The sequence below is a fragment of the Electrona antarctica genome (assembly GCF_951216825.1).
Source record: "Electrona antarctica genome assembly, chromosome: 13".
NCBI lineage: Eukaryota > Metazoa > Chordata > Actinopteri > Myctophiformes > Myctophidae > Electrona > Electrona antarctica.
In genome coordinates, this window is record NC_136794.1 from 7,042,822 (window position 1) to 7,065,832 (window position 23,011).

The 23,011-nt window shown below is 42.8% G+C and overlaps 1 protein-coding gene across 1 annotated transcript in view; it reads left to right on the plus strand.

Annotated features, from left to right (window-relative positions):
• LOC306935737 (uncharacterized protein) overlaps positions 1 to 21,960 on the plus strand; it is a 57,608-nt gene extending 35,648 nt beyond the window's left edge. The window contains exons 11-19 of the mRNA XM_079518924.1: positions 1,753 to 1,791; positions 7,857 to 7,895; positions 8,121 to 8,189; positions 9,591 to 9,629; positions 9,812 to 9,865; positions 11,811 to 11,867; positions 15,887 to 15,929; positions 16,028 to 16,082; positions 21,868 to 21,960. Coding sequence (XP_079375050.1) covers positions 1,753 to 1,791; positions 7,857 to 7,895; positions 8,121 to 8,189; positions 9,591 to 9,629; positions 9,812 to 9,865; positions 11,811 to 11,867; positions 15,887 to 15,929; positions 16,028 to 16,057 — 370 coding nt within the window. The 3' untranslated portion in view covers positions 16,058 to 16,082; positions 21,868 to 21,960. The remainder of the gene's footprint in view (positions 1 to 1,752; positions 1,792 to 7,856; positions 7,896 to 8,120; positions 8,190 to 9,590; positions 9,630 to 9,811; positions 9,866 to 11,810; positions 11,868 to 15,886; positions 15,930 to 16,027; positions 16,083 to 21,867) is intronic.
• The last annotated feature ends 1,051 nt before the right edge of the window (positions 21,961 to 23,011 follow it).

The following is a 23,011-nucleotide window of genomic DNA, read 5'->3' on the forward strand; positions in this document are numbered from 1 at the left end:
ACAACATCTGTAAGAGGAGGAGCAAAAAGTGTGTTTTGGAGAAAAATCTAAATGGCGGAAAATCTATCATGTCGCAAATGGGCGTGAGATGTGGTTTACGACCTACGGTTCAAGAGTTATAAGCCAAAACGTAAAATGGGCTGTTATAGCGCCACCATGAGGCTGACCGGTAACATTATAAGTTAATTAATTTTAGTAATTATTATGAACCTCCCCTCAAGGTAACTATATGCCCTAATAGGCCTTGAATGAGGGTTTTTGCATTTTCCCATTCATGTCAATGGGAAAATTTAATAAACAAATAAATTTAAAAAAGTTAAAAAAGTTAAAAAAAAGTTTAAAAAGTATAAAAAATTGTAAAAAGAAAAATACAAGCACAAATAACTGCAAAGAGCTGAACATGTTGAAATTTGAACTACATTTCTAGCATAAAGTATGTGGAAGTAGTAGGATTTCGAAGAAAGTGAAATATAAAGAGAGTATAAAGCGAGCCCACAAATATAAATTGGCGATAACAAGTGTGTGCGCTCGCTGGAGCGAGCCCACAATAATAAAGTGTACTATAGTCTGGTTGGCAACCACACTAATAAAGTGTAGGGCAACCAGACTAATAATAAAGTGTTACAAGTACTATAGTCTGGGCAACCACACTAATAATAATAAAGTGTTACAACTACAATAGTCTGGTTGCCCCACACTAATAAATGACACAATAATCAACAGAATTTATTTAGAACACAAAAATAAAAGTTACTGTGCGTGTGCCAAGCCGTCATTCTCTAGTATTATACCGTACTAGTATTATTTCCCAACATGGAGTAACCTCGCGGCAGACTATCCAGCATGTCTCCTCCACCTCGGAGGAAAGTCTGGTAAGGCCGGCAGTGTCAGTAGACCAATCAGAGGCAGGCGGGGTGTTACCATGTCTATGCTCGGACGTAGAAAAGATTCACGCATCTGTTGAATTGAATGCAGTACATAAGTAAGTAGCCTTGCCGAGCCCTGAGGCCCATAGGGCAGGAGCCTATCTCCTGTTTCTGTAGCGTGAGGCAGCTTGATGTACAAGTACACCCCCTGGACATGACGCTAGTATGTCGCAGGGACTTACCCCCAATCCAACCCTTGATGCTGAGTGTCAAGCAGGGAGGCACTGGGTCCCATTTTTAGAGTCTTTGGTATGACCCGGCCGGGGATCGAACCCCGACCTCCCAGTCTCAGGGCGGACACTCTAACCACAAGGCCACTGAGCTGGTGAATGCAGTACATAGGGTGACTATTTTCCCTTGCGTATAATATTTAAAGGCACAAATACAATATATGGTGACATATGGTAATACTTTTCCTTGGGAAAAAAGAGTAAATACTGGAATATGTCTGGATAGAAAATAAAAAGCTTTTGGTCAAAGTCTGTTGAATCATAAGTCTGTTGAAATTAGCTCTGGTCCATAGCCTTACTGCTTCAAAATCCCTTTCTGGCCAAAAAGTACCGTTTATACATGTGGTGGGGGGCTCAGAGTGCGTCCACTAAGGAAAGTAGGCTTTCTAATGACACAACCCGCCTTTGTTTTGGTGAGTAGCAAAAACTTTCTTTTTTTATTTACAAAGAGGAGAGGCTGGTCTGAGTTCCATGTGAGATTTAAAAGCGAAAGTAGCAGAGCCTTAATGCAGGGCAGAATCATAGAAGCAGTAAGGCTATGGACCAGAGCTAACTTGAAATAAGCCATTAATGTCTGTTTTATTTTCTCCACATAGAGGCCAGGTACATTTTCTCAAGGGAAAGATCCTAACCAGGTAAAATGCAGAACAACCTTAACTTTTGCTGCCACCGTGTGGCCATTAGTGATATTGCTTCACTGCCGGCACATTACTACTTATGCACTTTCGTTTTCCCCTCTCCTGAAATGGAGAAGGAAAAGCTAATGTTAGTGTAAAATAGCTCGAACCAGTGCTGATTATTTCGTTAGGACCCGCTACAGTGGTGTTCGATACGAACTTAAAGGGATAGTTCAGATTTTTTAACTTAAGTTGTATGAAATACTTGCCATTAATATAGTGGTTGCAACTGTATTAATTGATTGCCCGAGTCCCATGGTGGGAGTTCTGCTCTTGTTTTGGTCAATATTAAGTAGTTCCGGTCATTTTGTGGGGGGCACTGGGGCCACGCAGTAAAAGTAAATGAATCCACAAAACGAACGTAATTTGTATTGTTGACCTATTTCTAAAATATTAGCTCGACTTTCGTTCAACTTTGACCCCTCTATCACATGGAACTATTTTTTGGGCGTAGTGATATGGACACAAAAAACATAGTTCTGTGTGATAGAGGGGTAAAAAAAGAACGAAAGTTGCACTAATATTTTAGAAATAGGTCAACAATACAAATGACGTTAGTTTTGTGGATTAATTTACTTTTACTGCGTGGCCCCCAGTGCCCCCCACAAAATGATCGGAACTACTTGATATTTCACCAAAACCAGAGCAGAACTCCCACCACGGGACTCGGGCAATCAATTAATGCAGTTGCAACCACTATATTAATGGCAAGTATTTCATACAACTTAAGTTCAAAAAATCTGAACTATTCCTTTAACCGGGATGTGGAAACCTCTACTTCAATGCTCGACGAGTTGCTTAGCCATTAGCCAGTTATTCTGTCTCATCTAGAAGACTCGTACCCAAGGTAATACAAGCCATTCAAGGTATATGGGTTGTAAAGCCAGATACCTTGATTCGTATATGTTGACCTGTTGGAGATACCGCGTGCATTGCCTGGAATCAGGTTTAGAAGCCATGGGAGCCGCCTTTTATGCTGTGCAAGTCTAGTGTTACAATGATGTCACCACAGTGTATATCCATCTTTGGAGTTTCTACATTAATCTGATGTCAGCGCTGGATATCGCTGTTGTCTCCATATATGGGACTATGGGTTATCCCATATATGGAACTCTAAGTGAAAGCCTTCGCAACAGTTAGCATTAGCTCACAATGTCTATCTTTCTCCAGAACACATTCAATCCCAGCCCTCTAGGGGAAAACGTGACACCAGTGCCAGAGAAATCCGTGAAAAAGACAAAGAAGAGCAGCCCTCTGAATAACCAAGGAGACCTTTTGTAAAGTAATCACTTCTGGAAAATAACAGAAGACATATCACAGGTTGTTTTCTAATCACTTACTTTTCAATGTGCACAAAGTGCACAGTATATAATTGTATCTGAGAATCTAAACAGCAGCAGGTATCGTTTCTGGCCCCGAAGTATCACGAGATTTTGGCCAGACAGAAAACGGTGGAAGCCTCGCAATACCTCGCATTCAGAAAGGTACTTTAGATACCATACCTCTATAAAATGACACAGTGTACACATCGAATAGCAACACAGCAGACAATAATGTGTTACATGTCTTCTGTTATTTTCCAGAAGTGATTACTTTACAAAAGGTCTCATTTGTTCATAAATAATGATTGTTATGAGCTGGTCCAGCCGGCTCCATTCACTGCCATGTATTCATTGCACTTCCGGTGTGAGTTTGGCTCCCATGAAAGTGTCCATGAAAGTGTCATGGCGCAGCCCAGTCACGTGACCACTTCTGTTCCTTCTCAGAGATTCCCTTAGAGTATATATGAATAGAGACGGCACCCTGAGGAAACCCTGAGGCGAAATGGACATAGTGGCCGAATTTGGTATTGCAGCGCTGGGCCAATTCTGGTTCGTTGACTATCATTGCGCACGTTCATGATGACACGTGAACGCGGTTTCATACGGCCCAATTCTTCCCAGAATGCACTCTGTTCCTAACCGGAAGGAGGAGTGAAATCGCCTCATGCGCTTTTGAGCAACTTAATTAAGTGGATGGAAGGAGAACTCGGGTGCCATCTCTATTCATATATACTCTAAGGAGATTCCTTGTGAATAACCAGGAAGTGTAGCCTGATTAATTGAACAAGGTGGATCCTCTTGTAAACAAGTATAATGCTATATTGGGTCGTCCACTCACAGTTAAAGCTGCTATAAGCAATAATATGTCAAAATTGTAATGACCTTTTTATTTTTTATTTTTTTGGTATTCAGACAGCCAGCAATGGGTAGAACGCTCCCAAAAAGAATTTAGTCTCTGTGACACATCTAGGGGCCACAATCTGCATTCAAATATGTTCCTAGAAGCTTTGTCATTGGTCGTGACGTGAGCGCCCCCTCCAGAGATACTTCCGGGTCCCACTTTTGTGTCGCTTTTGTGTCCCCATAGAGTTATACTGTGACCCTCCGTCGGACTAAATCTGAGATGAAAACAACCACGAAAGTCTCATTACAGCAGCTTTCCTCGCAACAAGAAAGCTGCTGCTCTCCCAAATCTGGCTGTGACAGGCCATCTGCCCCACACGGAATACTATCGCCATTTTATTTAATTGTGTCAACTAAATCCTCATTAATTGCAAACTAGATTCAACATACTCAAGCCTGCACACATTCTAAATATGCCCCCGAAATATTGTACTGAGCAAATGGACTGTTACCACCTTCAATAATAATGATAATAATAGTCTTACATATGTAATATGTTAGCTGGTAACAGACGGAGAGACGGACGGACGCACACACGGACGGAGTGCAAAACATACTCTCTCCCCATGCCTTCGGCCTGGTGGAGACAAAAAGAAAACAGCGATCCTGTTTGATATCAATAATAAAGCTTATATGACGGAACGTTCCGCCTGAAGCAGTTGACAGTTGGATTTTAAATGGCGGAACATTCCGTCATGAGCAGTTTTTGTGTTAACCCGGTCGATTAACCCGGTCGATTTTGCACACACATTCCCTGGTTGCCAACAATGGACCTCTGCCCGAAATTGTCCAGAACGGCCTGTTATAGCACCACCAGGAGGCCAACTTTTGAAAGAACACATTTTTTTTATATTACTCAAATCGTTACACACTATCTCTATAGAGCGTCGCAGTCCCGCCCCCTACCAGGGCCCAGGAAATGATTATCCGTTCATTTTCCTCATAGACATTTCAGAAAGTATTTATTTAAAGACCTTTTAAGCGTCGTACAAAGCCACTTTTTTGTTGTTTTTCTTCTTTGTAATTATTTGTTTGGTCCAAAACATTGTGTTTGTTGTCATGATTTGTCAGTTGTATATAATAATAAATAAATACGTTTTGAAATGTCTGGGAAAAATGCATTGGGAACTATTTCCTGGCCTGGCTATGTCATGAAAGGGGGCGGGACTGCGACTCTCTATAGTCATGTGTGCAAGACGGATTGTCCGATATTTCATATATTCCATCCTAATTGGCTAACATTGGCTTTCAAAGTTTGCAGGGATTGCCCCGTTTTGAACAAAAAGTTTCAAATCATTATCGCAGCGTGCAATCTACGTGAAATCTTTCACAGACTTTCCTACTAGCCTGAGGAATATATCCCACCCTTTTCACTTTGGCCAGTTATAGCGCCACCAACAGGTGGATTTTTGCAAAACACATTTTTGGAACAAAATGCCTCAAATCATCCAATTGCCATCCAAGGTATAAGAAGAAATTGCACCCTTTTCACGTATTATAGCGCCACCAGGAGGCCACAACCTGACCTGCCCTGTTTTTTTGTTTGGCCTTTCTTTCTTCAGCGATCCTAGGCCCAGTGCCGTCTCTACAGGGGGGCATTGCCCCCCAGATTGGATTGTGTGCCCCTCCAGTCCAGATTGGCCAGTAGTACCCTACCCTACCAATATTTTAATGTTTTACAAATGTTAAATCTATAAGTTCTCCATGATTATTGTAAATATATACATGTTCAAATTAATTGAATAGTTAATAGAAATACAAATATATGAATGTAATACAGTACATGCATGCAGAAGACATTATAATGCTCAACATATTTGTATTTCTTTGGTGCTGCAGCATAATTGTAGCCTACTTGTAGCCTTTTTCAAGCATCACTTTGTTAATAGGCGATTATTTGTTATACATAGGGGGGGTTTGAAAAATTAAGTGCCCCCTTTGGAAAAAAGTATGCCCCCCTGCTGTTTTGTGCCTGGAGACGGCACTGCCTAGGCCGTTCACTTCTTGTATACACGCGTACTAAAAAACAGAATAACTCTAAATCTACAGAGCTCTCCATGGTTTTGACAAAACACACGATTTTCGGAGGTCTTTTCTGATTACCCGGTGATCCTGATTAAAACATTGGTGCTTTCTAGAGCAAGGATGGCCTCACTTTAGCTTGCTAGCATTGACGCTAAATATTTAGCATCAAAAATGGACCAGCAAAGTGGACGTGCGTCCACTATAATGATTTCAAAAAGCTGTGCAAACGTATTGGGAGCGCCCCCCTAGTGGTCTGTTTACACAGACTCAAATATTAGACACTTATAGGTATGGTTGAAAAGATAGATAGATTTGTCAATGGATTCTGTTACTATTGGGTGTGCTAAATAACATACTAAAACAACCAGAAAGGCATAGTTTTCAAGATGGCGTCCACGGTGGCTAAAATGAGCTAAAATGCCTATAAACTGGGATTTAATATGTAAAAAATCATAACAATTATGCACTTGGTAACTACTTTTTGAATTTTGCCATGGTGTTAGATATGGGCATAAGGTTTTAAAAAACCCTTGCAAACTAATTTGGCTCGCCCCCTAGTGGTCGGTTTGCAATGAAACCACTATTAGATATGTCAGTATATGGTTGAAACCCCAAATAATTGATAGAAGAGATTTCTCAATGGATTATGTTACTAGTGGGTGTGCTAAATAACATACTAAATTCTTACAAAAAACAAACATCTAGAAAGGCATCGTTTTCAAGATGGCGTCCACAATGGAGCTGCCGGGAGCTTAAAATGCCTATGGTTTCATTGCAAACCGATCACTAGGGCGCGAGCAAAATTAATTTGCAATGGTTTTTGAAAACCTTATGCCCATACCTAACAGCATGCCAAAATTCAAAAAGCAGTTACCAAGTGCATAATTGTTATGATTTTTTACGTGACGCTGCCGGGAGCTAAAATGCCTATAAACTATATAAACTGTGATTAATGTAAAAAATTGTAACAATTATGCACTTGGTAACTGCTCTTTGAATTTTGGCATGCTGTTAGTTATGGTCATAAAGTAAAAAAATAAATAATCAAAAACAAAAGTCACCAAAAGCCAAATTGTGGGGATTTTTTACGAGTCAGCCCCCAGCTATTAGTACAGTGCAGCATTGCATTCTGGCCGGTTACTGCATACAGCTATTTAAGCAACTGATTTCGGCTCACACAGCTTTACACATTTAGAACAACACAGAAGTTTCATGTGTTGAGTATGGGTGCAGTAACTAAGGATGCCCCTCGTTGAGTATACCTGGGCCCGCCTCCTCACTGGTACCAAAACGTTTGACCACATCACACCTGTTTTAATTGATTGATTGACTACTCTTTGGATCTGGTCAGCCTACCCCCACACGGCCAGACCGGCTTAGGTGTAGCTTTTAAACCCAGTCAAACCATGACCTGCCTACCCACCCCTCCATACATGTGCCATTCTCCACACCAGCAGAGAGCCTAGGCTATTATTCAGTGTGTATTCCTTGTCAAGAGAGAGAGACAGAGAAACAAGCTTCTATATATGTATTACTTCATGTGTTAAAAGCACTCAAACGTTCTTCTTCCTCCCCCCTCTCTCTCACTTGTTGGCTGTCTTTGTTTTCTTGGGGAAATTACACGATGGAAACTATATAGATCTACCATTTAGTTACGTCCCCATTAGCAATCTGTGTGACTTAAGGTATTTATGCTGTTTACTGCTGTTGGTTGAAATGTGTTAAATCAGAACTTAAAATAATCCATTATTGTGTTTTATTTTCTCTATCTAGAGAAGGACGTTGCGGTGCCTGGGCTTTATTTGTGAAAAGGTAAAAAGTGCCTCCTATTGTCGCCAACACCTTGTTGTTGCTAACAGCTCACCTGCCACACACAAGTCCCCATGACAGTGGGAGCAGTAGCATGGCACTTGGAAGATCTATAGCTCTATTTGGTTGCATCTCCATTGGCAAAATGTGTTTTGTTTACTGCTTTTGGTCAGTTTGTTGATTCACAACTTGAAATAAAAATGAATGTTTGTTTTCTCCTCTATCTAGCTTCAACAATTTTCACATAAGGAACTGCTTTAACGATGCCTGCGGAGGGCCCAAGACCATCAATCAAGAGTAAAAAGCTGAACACCTGAGACCTTACACCCTAGTTCCCCAATTGTTGTTTTTAATATGGAATGATTATGACAATTATGCAAAATAATTGTGATTGTCTCAAATAATTTTGATTAGGCAATGTAATAATTGTGACAGGCCTAATATAGATATATCTCTATCAAAGTCCCTTTCCCTTTCATGCCCATATATAGAGATCCCAGATGTTATCGGTAAATGGCTATATATTGGTATCTCCAGTTGTATTAATTATTCAAATAAGCTTTGATGTCTAGCTATGGGAGAGAGCCCAGAGCTCCCTGGCGTGATCACAGAAGCATTACATTATATGCTCACAGGCAAGAATTGGCTGGACATATCACGTGGGTGCCTAATCCCAATGAATTTAGTAAGGGGTAATACCGTCAACAAATATTGTGAAGCCTGCGTAGCTAGTTCAGGCAGACAACTCGTGAGCACGCCTACCTGATTAGGTGACTAGTCTCATGCACTGTTTACCTGATCAGAGCGGCTATTTAAACTTCTCTGCCTACCTGCTCATTCCTGGCTTCTCTCCTGCTGTGCGGACGTGCGTCGCTGCTGCTGCTAACCTGCTGCTCATGAAGTTTTTGCAAATCCCACCGCCTCCCCAGCATCCACCTGTAGGCTCTGTTTCTAGATCCCCCTGCATGGGGGTCTTATTCATTCCCTATAATTCTATTTGGCTTATAACTTATCTAAAAAGTTAATGTTACAGGGAATGAATAGGGACAGTGTCCTATGCCAATCTATGCTTCATATATCTATGCTCAATACATTCTCAATAGCCTATATCAATATTCTAAATAAATTCTAGAGTTGTCTGACTGAAATGGCTAAAATTGTTACGCGGTGGATACAAGCACCACATTTGGTACACACTCTTTAGGGTGTATCTCACCAGGTGACTCCGTTATTCTCATTCCAAGCTTTCTTCTCACACGTGACACACATTAGCGTCACTAATCAGCAAAGTCTTATTAGAGTCTCGGTTGCGTCTTATTTATTACGATTACAGGTTGTATAATAATAGCCATTGAGTTTCACAGATGTGCGCACAGATACTGTAGGATAAGTTATTGAGGGGGGGGGGGGGGTGACAATAACCCCCTCTCCTCCCAAATCTGCCCCCCACACCCTAAAAAAAACACCTATGCTTGACAGATTAAAACATAATGAGTTGCTAGATCTACCTTTCTGGATGATATATATATTTCTGGTATGCCAAATCTAAGATTGTATCATAGGTTTTACAAGCAACACTGGTATCATTAATTATTCTAGAGTTAAAGGTGAATTTGTTGTTAACTGGTGTTGGTCAGAGTCTGTTGAATCAGAACTCGAAATAATCCATTAATATGTCTTATTGTCTCTTCCATCTAGCAACATTTCTGGTTTGATCGATCACATGGCGACAAACAGGTAAAAAGTTCCTCTAATGTTGCCAAAACATGCTGCTAACAGCTCAACCACCACTCTAGTACCCCAAAAGACAGTGGGGGCAGTAGCATGCCACATGGTTGATGATTGCTGTTGGTCAAAGTCTGTTGAATCAGAACTTGACAGAACCCATTCATTTGTGTCTTATTCTCTCGTCCATCTAGACAGAACAATCAAACAGAAGAATTGAACGAGCTGTTGGACAAATTCTGTAGCAGGTAAAAACCTTAACTCATTCATATTTGCTTACTTTTAAGTTGTCACAGAATATTTATCTCCACTACAATCGATCCCCCAACCGTTGATAATCACAGCCTTTCGCCGAGCTTTAGGGATTTTTTTTAAAAATGTATTTATTGTAACGTGGTAGTGCAGGGATTCTCAATGTTTTTGGCTGGGGACGCCCGAAAATGCTTTGGCCATGTCTTGTGACCCCCCTCCCCACCCCCAATACAAACTGACCGCTACAATAACCTTAATAGAGAAAATACATCCTAAATAAATACTGAAACCAGATATAATCATTATCAGTTTATGCATTTTTATCAGTTTATGCATGCACTATGTGTACTAAGAAGAAGGAAAAAAAACACAAAAACAATAAGTGACCAAAGTCACTTCGTTACTTCTTCGTCCCTTAATAATAAATCCAATGGCAGTCCCTCAGTCATATCTGGTCACAAATATATATAGGCTAACTTCAACTGAGATATACTACCACAGTATTGTGGTCCATCCTATTTATTGCACATTCTTCGTTCTTCAGGATTCTTCAGGACCAAACGTCATGTTAACGGTTTGCAAAGTTTTAATTTGCCATGGTGGCATAGTAATGGAAGTATATGCGGTTCTGGATGATGGTTTGGGGCGAACCATCTTGTTACACACAGCTGCCAAGCAAGTCAGATTGCAGGGTAAACCTGAAGAGTTGCGGATCAGAATCATGAGAGATCTTCAAGTTTTGCACGGGGTGGCCGTATCTCCTGCCACACAGCCAAAACAAATCAATAATATTGATCATTGCTCATTGGTTATTATTATTATAAATCAAAATTTCACTTTCCCTGGAATCCTTGGGTCATGACACATTTTCCGCCGTTACGGTTGGTTATGTTGCTGATTACACCTCAAAATACATACATCAATGATAGGTTCTATTACATCGTTGTTCCCACACTGTACATAATTTGGTGTTCATATCAGAACACAAAAGTTGCTTATTTACTTTATGGTTTTCTATGGCCACACAATGGATTCCTATGGGATGATGCAACCCAACACGATCACCTCTGTTTTCAAACGGTTTGTTACGGATGGATCATGGATTATTTTCCGACACTAGGATATGCATGTGCGCTATTTTAAGGCACCCGTGCGTGTAATGGAGCGACGTACAATATTTGTTGACTGTCAATAAGGTTAATGAAAATCACACCCGTGTGAACTGAGTGGTGCAACTCCGTGGGGGGGTCCCCGGGGGTTCCCAGAACCTCCAAACCCACACGAACACGCCCAGGGTGCCGGGCCGGTTCCGGCGAGCGCCCTGTGTCCGGAACGGTTGAGAATTGTTACCGTGTGGAGGTCCCTAGGGGGTGCCTCTACTGTACTGTCACTGTACTGTACTACTGTCACACCCGAAATCACATAATGTCTGCTAAAAAACTCAGCTTCCAATCATGCAGCTGTGCAGTGTGAAGCTCAACAGCGCCACATGGCTGCTAAAAACTAAGCTTCCCATCATGCACCTGTGCACAGTTTGAAGCTCAACAGCGCCACTTTGTCACCTGTTGGTACTCTAAACAGACAGACATACAAAGGGACACACATTGCTGTTCCTTGGCGTGGCTGCACCACTCAAAGACACCAGCAGTCAAATGGGGTTAAAGATAAATTAATTTAGCAGGCAACAGCCGGGCCTCCCCTGTTCCCCCCTTGCCAGCCTTTTTCGTTATATTTTACAATGACTTTTTCTTGTTTTGATCGCTCCCCCGGTCGATCGGCGACACGGACATGTGTGCTGTGTTCACGGAGAAAAGAGTATTCCATTCTGAGCATGCCTCACCAAAATAAGGTGTTTTTGTTGTTGACTGCTGTTGGTCAAAGTATGTTGAATCAGAACTTGAAATAACCCATTAATGTATATTTATTTTCTCTTCTCTCTAGTACTGTGACAGAACAGAACGACATTCAAACGTTCAAAACACGCGTGAACTTTGACAGGTAATAGTCTTTGTCCATTCATGTGCCAAGTGTTACAACCGATTTTCCACGTCAGGTCTTCCGTTTTTTTGTTGAAGGGATATTTCACTTTCAAAAAAACTTTTGGTCATTTCGGCTAGTCCGGTTTATGTGAACACCCCAGACAGTTTTTTAAGTTGCTCCATTCAATATTTAAATATTTGATATTCATGTTAGCTGCCCTGCCTCCTTCCTATACAAACCCATTACCTCCTTTATGATGAATTCCCGTTCTGTTCTTTGGCTTTATAGAAGTGTATATTTGTACGTCTCTAAATGTTTTGATGAATTGAACAAGGTGGACCCTCTTGTAAACAAGTGTAATGCTTTATTGGGTCTTCCACTCACAGTTAACAGTCGTTGTATTGAGTTGTGCTTGAATTGTACTGTAATTCTGCAAACTGTTAATAAATATTTCAATCAATCAATCAAAAATGGTAACTTCAACCTCCATTTTGAATATTTATTAGACAATATAAAAAAAAATGCAAACAGCACAAGGTACAGTCAGGCATTTTGGTCCAAAGGGATTTCCGAAGAAAGACCTTGCGGTTTTGTTTCCATTCGGGTCCCATGCACTCACACATACACAATCATGAACCATAATCTAAGACAGCAATTGGTCACCTCCTCTCCCTCTGACCTGCTGACAGGTGAAATTTTAGGCCTGTTTTAAAGGAGGCCAGTGATTTTCTTGTTTTAAGGGAAGGGGGCAGGACATTCCACACCTGAATAGCAGTGCTGCGGAAGGTGAATTTACCCATATATGTCACCCATAACTAGGTGGCACCAGATCATTGTTTAGAATGTTTACGCTACCTCTAGTATTGTGGATGTGGGTGTCTCACTTTTTTAAAGTAATTAGTCAAGTAAGTGGGCATGTACAATTTGTACAAAATGTCAGACCCATTTTCAATTGTTTGACTCTGTCTTCTACCCGGAGCCAGCCCGTGCTATCCAGATGCTCTGCATATAGGTGGGTCATTGGTCCCAGGCCTAGAAGATGTCGAATTAGTGTGTTTCGGGAGGTTTGGAGCTTATTCTTTGTGCCCTTGAGATGTTAGAGAACCAGGATAGGGCTCCAGCTAGAGTCCTGAGAGCCCTTTTGTTAACAAAAGAGGAAATTCTGCCCAAGAATCTTGTCCTTTGATTTACTCTTTTGATCGCCCTTGTTGCCATGCTTTCAGCTTATTGTCAAGGATACAGCCTAAATATGTAACCTCTTCTTTGCTAGAGATTACTATGTTGTCAACTCGGACCTTAAAATCAAGTACATTTACCCTCTAAGGGAACGGTTGGACCCAAAAGAATGGATTCTGTTTTACCAAGATGCAATGAGTTTGTTATGGGTAAGCCAAGTTCGGATTTTGGTGAGTTCTGTACTGAAAGCCTCTTCAACCTGTGTTTTGTCTTCTCCCAATATCAGTAGTCGGCAAACAGAAACAGTTTGCAATTACAGGCAGCACTCATGTTGTTAATGTATAGTAGAAACGGTAACGGCCCTAATATGCTTATTGAATTATTAAAAATGAATGAAAACAGTACATTAAAAAACATGCTCCCCTCACGTATTAGGACAATATCAGTCACCATAAAAAAAGGTTGGGTATTTTCGATGAATCTTTTTTTTTTAATATATATATATATCATTTTTATCCCACGGCTGGCCAGGGGGAGGCAGTTTAGTGACCAGGATTACTGCATATTTTTTGTGAGGGTACCTACCATAGAGTATATAAAAGGATAGAGACTGAACTGGCGCGAAGCTCCGCCCCCCCAGCTATTCATGTCAGTGGAAGTTGCTCAGTGGCGTTTTGAAGCACCCGGAAGACTGCCGGAAGTCCCTCCTCCGGACCTCAACTTTGAGGTCCGGGGTGACGTATGCAACCGAGCGCTCAATGTTAAAGCCCAGCTGCACTGGGTTTCCCGGTCATGAATCCACGGGTCCGCCTGTAGTCCCTCCTCCTACCACTAGGACCCAGACCTTCAACGTTGAATAGCCTCACTGGCCCCTTGGTACCTACCCTCTGCTTAACATTTTGACTACAGAACCCGAGTTACTCGAGTTAAAGGGCCACTTCACCCCTTTTGCAACCAGATCTTATTTTAATGATGTTTGGGAGACAAGAAACACTTTCCTGGGGTTTGTATGTGGGTAAAATGTGTTCAGTATTTCAAAGTGTCCATGATGTCATGGACACTTTGAAATACTGAAATATCTAAAAACACAGGAAAGTGTTTGTCTCCCAAACATAATTAAAATAAGTGGCCCTTTAATTAATTGTAGAACACTTCCCCTGCGGTTTTAAGTCATACAAGCAATCCACCGGACAGAAAAGGGTATGAGACGCTTTTTGATGACGTCATCGCAAAAAGGTCCGTCGCTCCGGCGTTTTGCTTGATTGATTGAAGTATTTATTAACAGTTTGCAGAATTATAGTACATTTCAAGTACAACTCAATACAAAAACTGTTAACTGTGAGTGGACGACACCATAAAGCATTACACTTGTTTACAATAGGGCCCACCATTTTCAATTCATCAAAACATTTAGAGACTTAGGCCCAGGCCACACGTATATGGATCTTTTGCTAAACGCACATTATTTTGTGCGTTTTGGGCCTTTCAGCCACACGCAAACGGCGTTTTCGGCCACTCAAACGGAGGTTTTTGGAAACGGATAAATAACTGAAGATTTTTTAAAATATCCGGATCAGTGGAGCTGTGTAGTCATGCGAAACGGAGCTTTTGAGAAACGATGATGTCACCGCTTATTAGCGCATATCATTTTTACTATAATTAGGTGAGAAATGCAGCTTGTGCCTGCATGGAAACTACATGGATATCAATCTGATTGTTTATGTTTATATATCACTCACTGTTAACAACTTTAAAACATATCATATGTTGCATCAACTGCAGCGAGCAAAGGACCGCTACAGATAAACTGTGGATAATAACCTACCAATAAGGACCCAGGCCAAATGCCATTGTGCAGTAGCCTACACCAACAAGTGTATGCGTGGTGTGTGCATAGCTGCATGTGAAACTATATCGTGCTGTATTTTGCTCTCCATTTCATGCGGTCATGGTCATGCGAGGAGAGAGAGAGAGAGAGGTGTGAATGGAATCGCATCAAATAGCGTGGTTGGTGAGAAGAAAGTATACAGTGGGTCGCTGTGCGCATATGGCACATCTCTCTCCTGTTTTGGTAATAAAAGGCGCACCCTTGACTGCATTCCGTTGTCACTGTGCCTGCATGCCGACAATGTGCGCGCGTGAACTTTTATTAGCCTACATTATAACGTGACATTTATTATACACCTGGAAAATATAGCCACTCTACAAGCTCACACTTCTATAGGTCTGACTCTGCTATTATTTTCTGTGCAGGACTTGCCAAGTCGCCAGAGCAATGGTAAAGTGTCTATCATTTTTTAATCATATGGAGAGAAAAGTCGAGTCGGGATTTGGAGATTTACGCACATAGTGTGACATGCTGACAGACAATGAAAGAAACATGTTCCACTTCCACTCACAATTTAGGTGGCTTTTAAAATGTGGTACTTATTCCTTCATTAAAAAACATGATTGGCACCTCATAAGTGTAAATATTAAATCAAATATAATATAGCCTACAATTGAAACCTGCTGCTGCAGTGATTTTATCCTGTGTTTAATGCGTATGCGTTTCTGCGTTTGTGTGTGGACATAGATATCTCTGTCGTATGGGCAAACGGAGGACGGAAATATCTGTTTAGCAAAAGATCCATGTACGTGTGGCCTGGGCCTTAGGCCCAATCCCAATAGAGTGTTGCAGTCCCGCCCCTACCAGGGCCCAGGAAATGATTCTCCATTCATTTTCCTCATAGACATTTCAGAAAGTATTTATTTAAAGACCTTTTAAGCCTCGTACAAAGATTGTACATGCCCAAATTTGTGCATGTACATTGAAGCTTGAAGTTGACTTGTTTGTGTTTTGCATGTCTTTCTGTTGACAGGGCTGCCAGGCCAACCGCCGCCTCGCACAGAACCGCTGCCCAGGTATGCCCTTTAGACAATGATATTCTTAAAACACTGTATATATTACTGTAACTGATAGAGCAACTGATCTTGCCCCTTCTATTCTTCCTCCACAAAAGGATTCAGAGATCGCGAACCGCATTTTCTGAAACCGGATCGAAGTCTTCTGCTGAAGTAAAACCCTTTAACATTGCATGCATTTAGTGAATTGTGGCCACACACACACACACACACACACACACACACACACACACTTGATACCTTTCAGAGTGTTGATGCCCACATTGGAACACATGCCAGTAATGACGGTAAATGTTTTATTTCCTGTGTAACATTTATTGTTCAGTTGCCCCTGGACAGAGTTCGTCCACAATGAAACAGAACAGCACAGCTCTGCATTCCTCCCCCCTCCTCTCACACACGACAACACAGTCTCAACTACTCGGCAACAAAAGTTCAGAAACTTAACTTTGATCCATTATGTCTCCACTTTAATAATACCAATTGAAGTATTGCATTTTATATCATTTTAATCATTTTAATCGTTGATTAATCATCTTTACATTGAGGTATAGATTGTAAGGATTGGGCGTTCGTGGAATGAGCAACACAGCTAAACGTGTGGGTAGAGCCTCCAGAAACTTGCCAAAATGGCAAGTGGTTGGTGTTCAACCCTTTTGCTATGATTTGCTCAGTGGATTGGATGATTGCACTATCCCACAGTAATAAGGGAAAAAACACATTTTTACACTTTATTAACTTTACACTGTAAAGTGTTAAGTTGCTTATTGCTCATTCCACAAACGCCTGATATTTACAATCTACCTTGTTGTAAAGGTGACTAATGAACGATAAAAATTATATGAGATTAAATACCAATTGGTATAATGAAAGTGGAGAAATAATGTACAAAAGTTAAGTTTATGAACTTACTTTGCTGAGTTTACTTAAAGTAGGAAGAAAAGAATCAAATACAACCTTGTAACCAAGCTTTGCTGTTTTCATCTTCAATTAATTACAATTTAGGCATTTAGCAGACACTCACACACTTACTTTAAGCAGTAACAAAAACAAATAACAAAAGCATGGAATACATCACATATATAAAAAGTAGTTATGTTTCATTCCTTACTGACTGCCAGTAGGCAGTAAACAATAGTGAATATACCTCTCGCGCTCCGCGTAGGTCGAGTCTTAATATAAACAAAGTCATGTGACGTGTAGGCTGACCGTGCGTCCCGGTAGGCTATATAAGCACGTGACAGCCCGCACCCGGCCTCTTTTTTTCTTCTCGCTACCTGACGTGAGTATCGTAGGTAAGTGTAGCTCCTAGAATCTGTACATCAGTTCTGTATTGCAGGTCCAAAGAGTTGTTAAGACACTATATGTGTCGTGGTGTTGACATCCTGCCTGTGGCTATTGCCGAGAGCGCAAATTGTTGTCCTCTCAAGGCTGTGGTTGTCAAAATTATCACCATTTCTCTTTGTTTGTCTTGAGGATCCCTAGCTACAAACAAACACTCTCATGTATTGTTGTTAAAGGGCTTCCTCCACACACTGGGTGTTGGCCGCGTGCTGCCGGTTTCCCACAGCACTCGCCTAATTTACCTAGTTATATTGTTTGTTTGATAATTAAACTAATATTATTAATTCTTAATTTGATTAAGAATATATAATTAGATTCAGATTACTGGAGGTTCCCACGCGGTCTGTGCCTGCACAGTCCTCGCTGGGATTGTCTAGTTAAATATCTGATGGACATTTGTTGTTTGATGATTAATCTAATCAATTAATTCATCTAAATAACTGAATTGTTTAAAAAATTCAGATTACTGGAGGTTCCCACGCGGTCTGTGCCTGCACAGTCCTCGCTGGGATTGCCTAGTTGAATATCTGATTGACATTTTTGTTTGATGATTAATCTAATTAATTAGTTAATCTAAATAACTTAAATTGTTTAAAGACAATTCAGATTACTAGAGGTTCCCACATGGTCTGTGCCTGCACAGTCCTCGCTGGGATTGCCTAGTTAAATATCTGACATTTTTGTTTGATTAATCAGACCACCTTCCTCGGCATGTCCCTAGCTTCGGTATCGATGCAGGCACGACCGACTGCACAGAGGGTGGGGAGAATTCAGAACCTCCTGCGGTCTTTCCGCCTGGGGGCGAGGTTGACCGTCCTAACATGGCTCAGACTGCTCGGCATGCTGACTGCAGTCTGAGTCTCAGCAATCACTCCTCTGGGGCAGCTACATCTACGCCCATTACAGAGGTGGTTCAATGGCCTTCACATGGACCCCTGTCTACACAGGGGGGTCAAGGTCAGAGTCACTCGCAGGTGCCTTGGTTATCTCCGCCGCTGGCGGGACAATGCATTCCTGCTGAGTGGAGTCCCTCTCGGCTTGGTCCCGGCGAGACGAGAGGTGGTGACAACAGATGCCTCGCCTCAAGGTTGGGGCGCGGTATGGCAGAGGAGGTCAGTCCAGGGGGTATGGCGCTCTCGATGGAGAGGACGCCATATCAATGTGCTAGAACTCCGGACTGTTTCCCTGGCGCTGAAGCACTTCTTGCCCTTTCTCAGGGGGAAGCACGTGCTCATTCGGACAGACAGCACCTCAGTGGTGTTTCATGTCAACCATCAGGGAGGGACCAGGTCTCTGGAGTCCCTGAGGGAAGCCCATCGCCTGTGGACGTGGGCTTATCCTCTACTTTCCTCGATGAGGGCTATGCACCTGCCAGGCAGAGTAAACTCTGTGGCAGATTATCTGTCTCGTCAGAGACTGCCCCCTGGGGAGTGGAGATTGCACCCCCAGGTGGCACAGTTGATATCGGATCGGCATGGGGTAGCCTACGTAGATCCATTCGCCTCAAAAGGCACGACTCATTGTCCTCTGTGGTTCAGCCTGGCAGAGACCAGTGCCCCACTCGGGATGGACGCTCTCGCCAACGCTTGGCCGAGAGCGCTCCTTTATGCATTTCCCCCGATCCACCTGTTGTTGCCTGTGCTTCACAGGGTGAGATCGTCAGATGACAGAGTTCTCTTGGTGGCCCCCAGGTGGCCCTCGAGAATATGGTATTCAACGCTCCTCAGTCTGTTGAACGGGGATCGATGGCAGCTTCCAGTGAGGATAGACCTCCTGTCCCAGCTGGACGGGAAGGTGTGGCATCCATCGCCGAGCCTCCTTCAGCTTTGGGTATGGCCACTGAAAGGGATCAGTCACTCTTGAGTGGGCTAGGCCCCTCAATATGTGAGACCTTGCGAAATGCAAGGGCCCCTTCCACAAGGTTGGTGTACTCTAATTGCTGGGCTGCTTTCTCATTATGGTGCAGCGACAGGGGTCTGGACCCAGTCTCTTGCCCTATACAACACGTACTACATTATTTACAGTGTCTACTGGATGCCGGCCGTGCAGCCTCCACCTTGAAGGTGCACACGGCCGCTATATCCTTCAATCATAGCCATATTGATGGCAGGTCAGTTGGTGCGCATTACTGGGTGACACAGTTTCTGCGCGGTGCCAAGAGGTGAGGCGTACTGCAGCTTGGGACCTGCCTCTGGTCCTGCAGGCATTGAGCAGGGCGCCCTTTGAGCCTATGGCTGGGTCGTCCTTGAGCTCGTTATCGATTAAGACTGCCTTTCTGTTGGCAGTTACGACAGCTAAGCGTGTGAGTGAGCTCCACGCACTTTCTATTAGCCCCGCATGCCTTCGGTGGAAGGCTAGCGGCACGGGGGTCACACTTTGGCCAAATGTGTCATTCTTGCCTAAAGGTTCTGCCCCCCGATTATGTTAACCAGGCCATAGAGTTGGCGGCATTCCATCCTCCCCCGTTACATCCGAGGCGGAGGAAAGGGCCCACTTACTGTGTCCAGTCCGTGCGTTGCAACTGTACATTCAGGCAACACGGGATATTAGACGCTCAGAGCAACTGTTTGTGTGCTACGGCGGAAAGAATAGAGGAGGCGCGCTGTCTAAACAGCGGCTATCCCACTGGGCAGTGGATGCGATTAAGAAGGCTTATGAAGCATCTGGTAAACCTGCCCCCTCCGAGGTCATCTGCCATTCTACCAGGGGCGTTGCCACGTCCTGGGCGGCGATGAGAGGGGTGTCACTGGCGGACGTCTGTGCGGCGGCGTCTTGGACAGCCCCTTGCACGTTCTCGAGGTTCTATCGCCTTGATGTGGCCTCTGGATCCTCACTGACGTCAGCGATCCTGCCACTGGCTGCTACGGCAGTTTAGTAGGTTGGTTCGATTCCTCGTGACACTTCTGGTATGAGTCATCCACTATTGTTTACTGCCTACTGGCAGTCAGTAAGGAATGAAACATAACGCAAGTTACGAATGTAACTATGGTTATGTGAATTCCTGGATGACTGCCAGTAATAACGGTCACTCGGAATCTTTCAGGGCGAGAAGATTCTTAAGAGGCCGTGTGCGGGCTGTCACGTGCTTATATAGCCTACCGGGACGCACGGTCAGCCTACACGTCACATGACTTTGTTTATATTAAGACTCGACCTACGCGGAGCGCTAGAGGTATATTCACTATTGTTTACTGCCTACTGGCAGTCATCCAGGAATTCACATAACCATAGTTACATTCGTAACTTGCGTTATCATGACTCAAGCGTAAACTAAGAACGTAACAGTGGAGTATCTATGTAAACTATACATACTATACTATATTATATATTATACATGTGTACTATAAAGTGCTATGACTAGTGCAATTCTAGTGCTGTCTACGTAACAAGCTATAAGTCTGTTTAAAATACTACCCTAAGTCTACATAAAGTGCTATCTAAGGGGCTAGGCTAGGGCAAGTGCTACGGGCCATGGTGGAGTCTGAAGAGGTGGGTTTTCAGACTATGGCGGAAGATTGGGAGTGAGGCTGCAGTTCTGACTGTGATGGGAAGTGCATTCCATAGTTTTGGAGCCAGAAGGGAGAAAAGTTTTGGACGTGTGGAGCGTTGTCCCGGCGTTTTTAGTGAAGGTACCTCCAGCTTCCCTGCGTTGGCTGGGAGTGCGCGGGAGGGTTTGTAGGGTACGATCATACTTGTGAGATATGGGGGAGCCATGCCTTTGGTTGCTTTGAATGCCAGCATCAGAGTTTTGTATTCTGTGTGGGCAGCGACCGGGAGCCAATGGAGGGAGCGGAGAAGGGGGGAGACGTGTGAGAGTTTTGGCTGGTTGAAGACCAAGCGAGCTGCAGCATTTTGGATCAGTTGGAGGGGCTTACGTGCACATGCCGGGAGGCCAGTAAGGAGGGAGTTGCAATAGTCAAGTTTTGACAAGACTGTTGTCTGGATTAGGAGCTGGGCTGACTCCTGGGTGAGGAACGGTCTAATTCGTCATATGTTATAGAGTGTAAACCTACAGGATCGAGTGACAGCTGTGATGTGTGTTTTGAAAGAGAGCTGACTGTCCAGGACAACACCAAGGTTCCTGGCTGTCGGGACAGACTTTACCAGGTCGTTGTCTACGGAGATAGTTAGCTCCCGCATAGGGCAGGACTTAGCTGGGAAGAACAGAAGCTCAGTCTTGTCTGGGTTCAGCTTGAGGTGGTTAGAAGACATCCACTGTGAGATGTCAGCCAGGCATGCAGTGATGCGCTCTTTAACTACAAACTAAATCTGACCCTCGGTCAGAGGGTACACATACTGTATATTTGTACACACACATACATTAAGGTAAAATTAAGGTAAAATTAACGTGTATTTGCTTTGCATTCCATTACAAACTGTGCCAAATCTGTCTTTTATATATCTTTAAAGTTCAAGATAAATCTGTGACCTTTTTTGTCTACATCAACATCGACCACAAAAAGCTCCTAAAATGTGAGCTTACAGTTGTAAAATAAGTGTTTGTGATCATGTGTGTTCTAGCTTTAAACTTTTACATACAAGCTCATGTAAGCTCCATTTTGTCTTTTCGTCTGTTTTTTTTGTCATCTTCCAGGAAGAAGTTTTTTTTGGAGCCATGCTGGGCCCAGACCTGAGGCCAATTCTACAAATGCCTTCTAAATCCTGACAGTTTTCTGGAAAAACCCATGTTTCTATGTCAGTGGTGCTCAAACATTTTCATTTTCACCCAATAAAATATGTAATTGGCTGCCGACCCCCATCTGACTATATGTTGTTCCAGGAAAGATTTGAGTTACAAATGTTCACTTTGAAAGAATATATATATTCAAAAGGTTTGTGCCACATTTTCACGATTTAAAAAAAATAGCCGATCTACAAGCTTGTTGCGCGGCACTCGATGCCACACTATGAGCTTGTAGATCTGCTATTTTTCAAAAGTTAAGTATACATAATGCTTAAAACACCAAAAGGGGTTCCCGCCCAGAATGGGTTAAAGTGATGAAAACGATTTGGGGATTCCAGGTGGTGCAGCAGGGGTAGTTTCTGCCCTTCACCAGGGTAAAGTTTCTGTCCATCACCAGAGACTAAGGGTATGAATCCTCCATAGTGAGTGAACAATTTGCCATGGTCACGGGTGGAAACGAATATCTATCAGAGTACTATAGAAACTCCTACTACAGGTTGGTAGGCACCTGAGCAGCAGGGAGACAAACTAGGTTGGATAGCGTGTTCCTCTGTATGCATTATATGGACTCTGTAGTCTCGTGTAGCCAGACAAATATTCCACAATCTCCAAATGCTATATACCCGGTATATAGTATAGTCTGGAACTACACATCTACAAATCTGAGCAGGAAGCTGGTATTTTCTGTTCAAATATGTTAATATCCATTTCTGCTAAGCTATATGCTTAGATGATTTTGATTTATGTTAAGATTAATTTGCGTGAAAACGGAAGTGGGTAGGAGGCTTCACTTCCACTTTATCGCTTGCTCATGATCAGAGCTTCCGTGCTCCAAACTGTATGACGGAAGCATTTCAAATTTGCAGGAGGCCAACAGTCTTGAGACTATGACTCTGTGGAAGCGGCTGGCAGCTTCATGGGTATCGGTCGGAGGAGACACGTGTTTGACTATACACCATCCCAAATAAACTAGGGGTTAGAAGTGACATCATGTGCGGGAGAAATTTGGGAATTGCCATAACCAAGTTGGGAGATAGGAAGAAGACGTATTTTC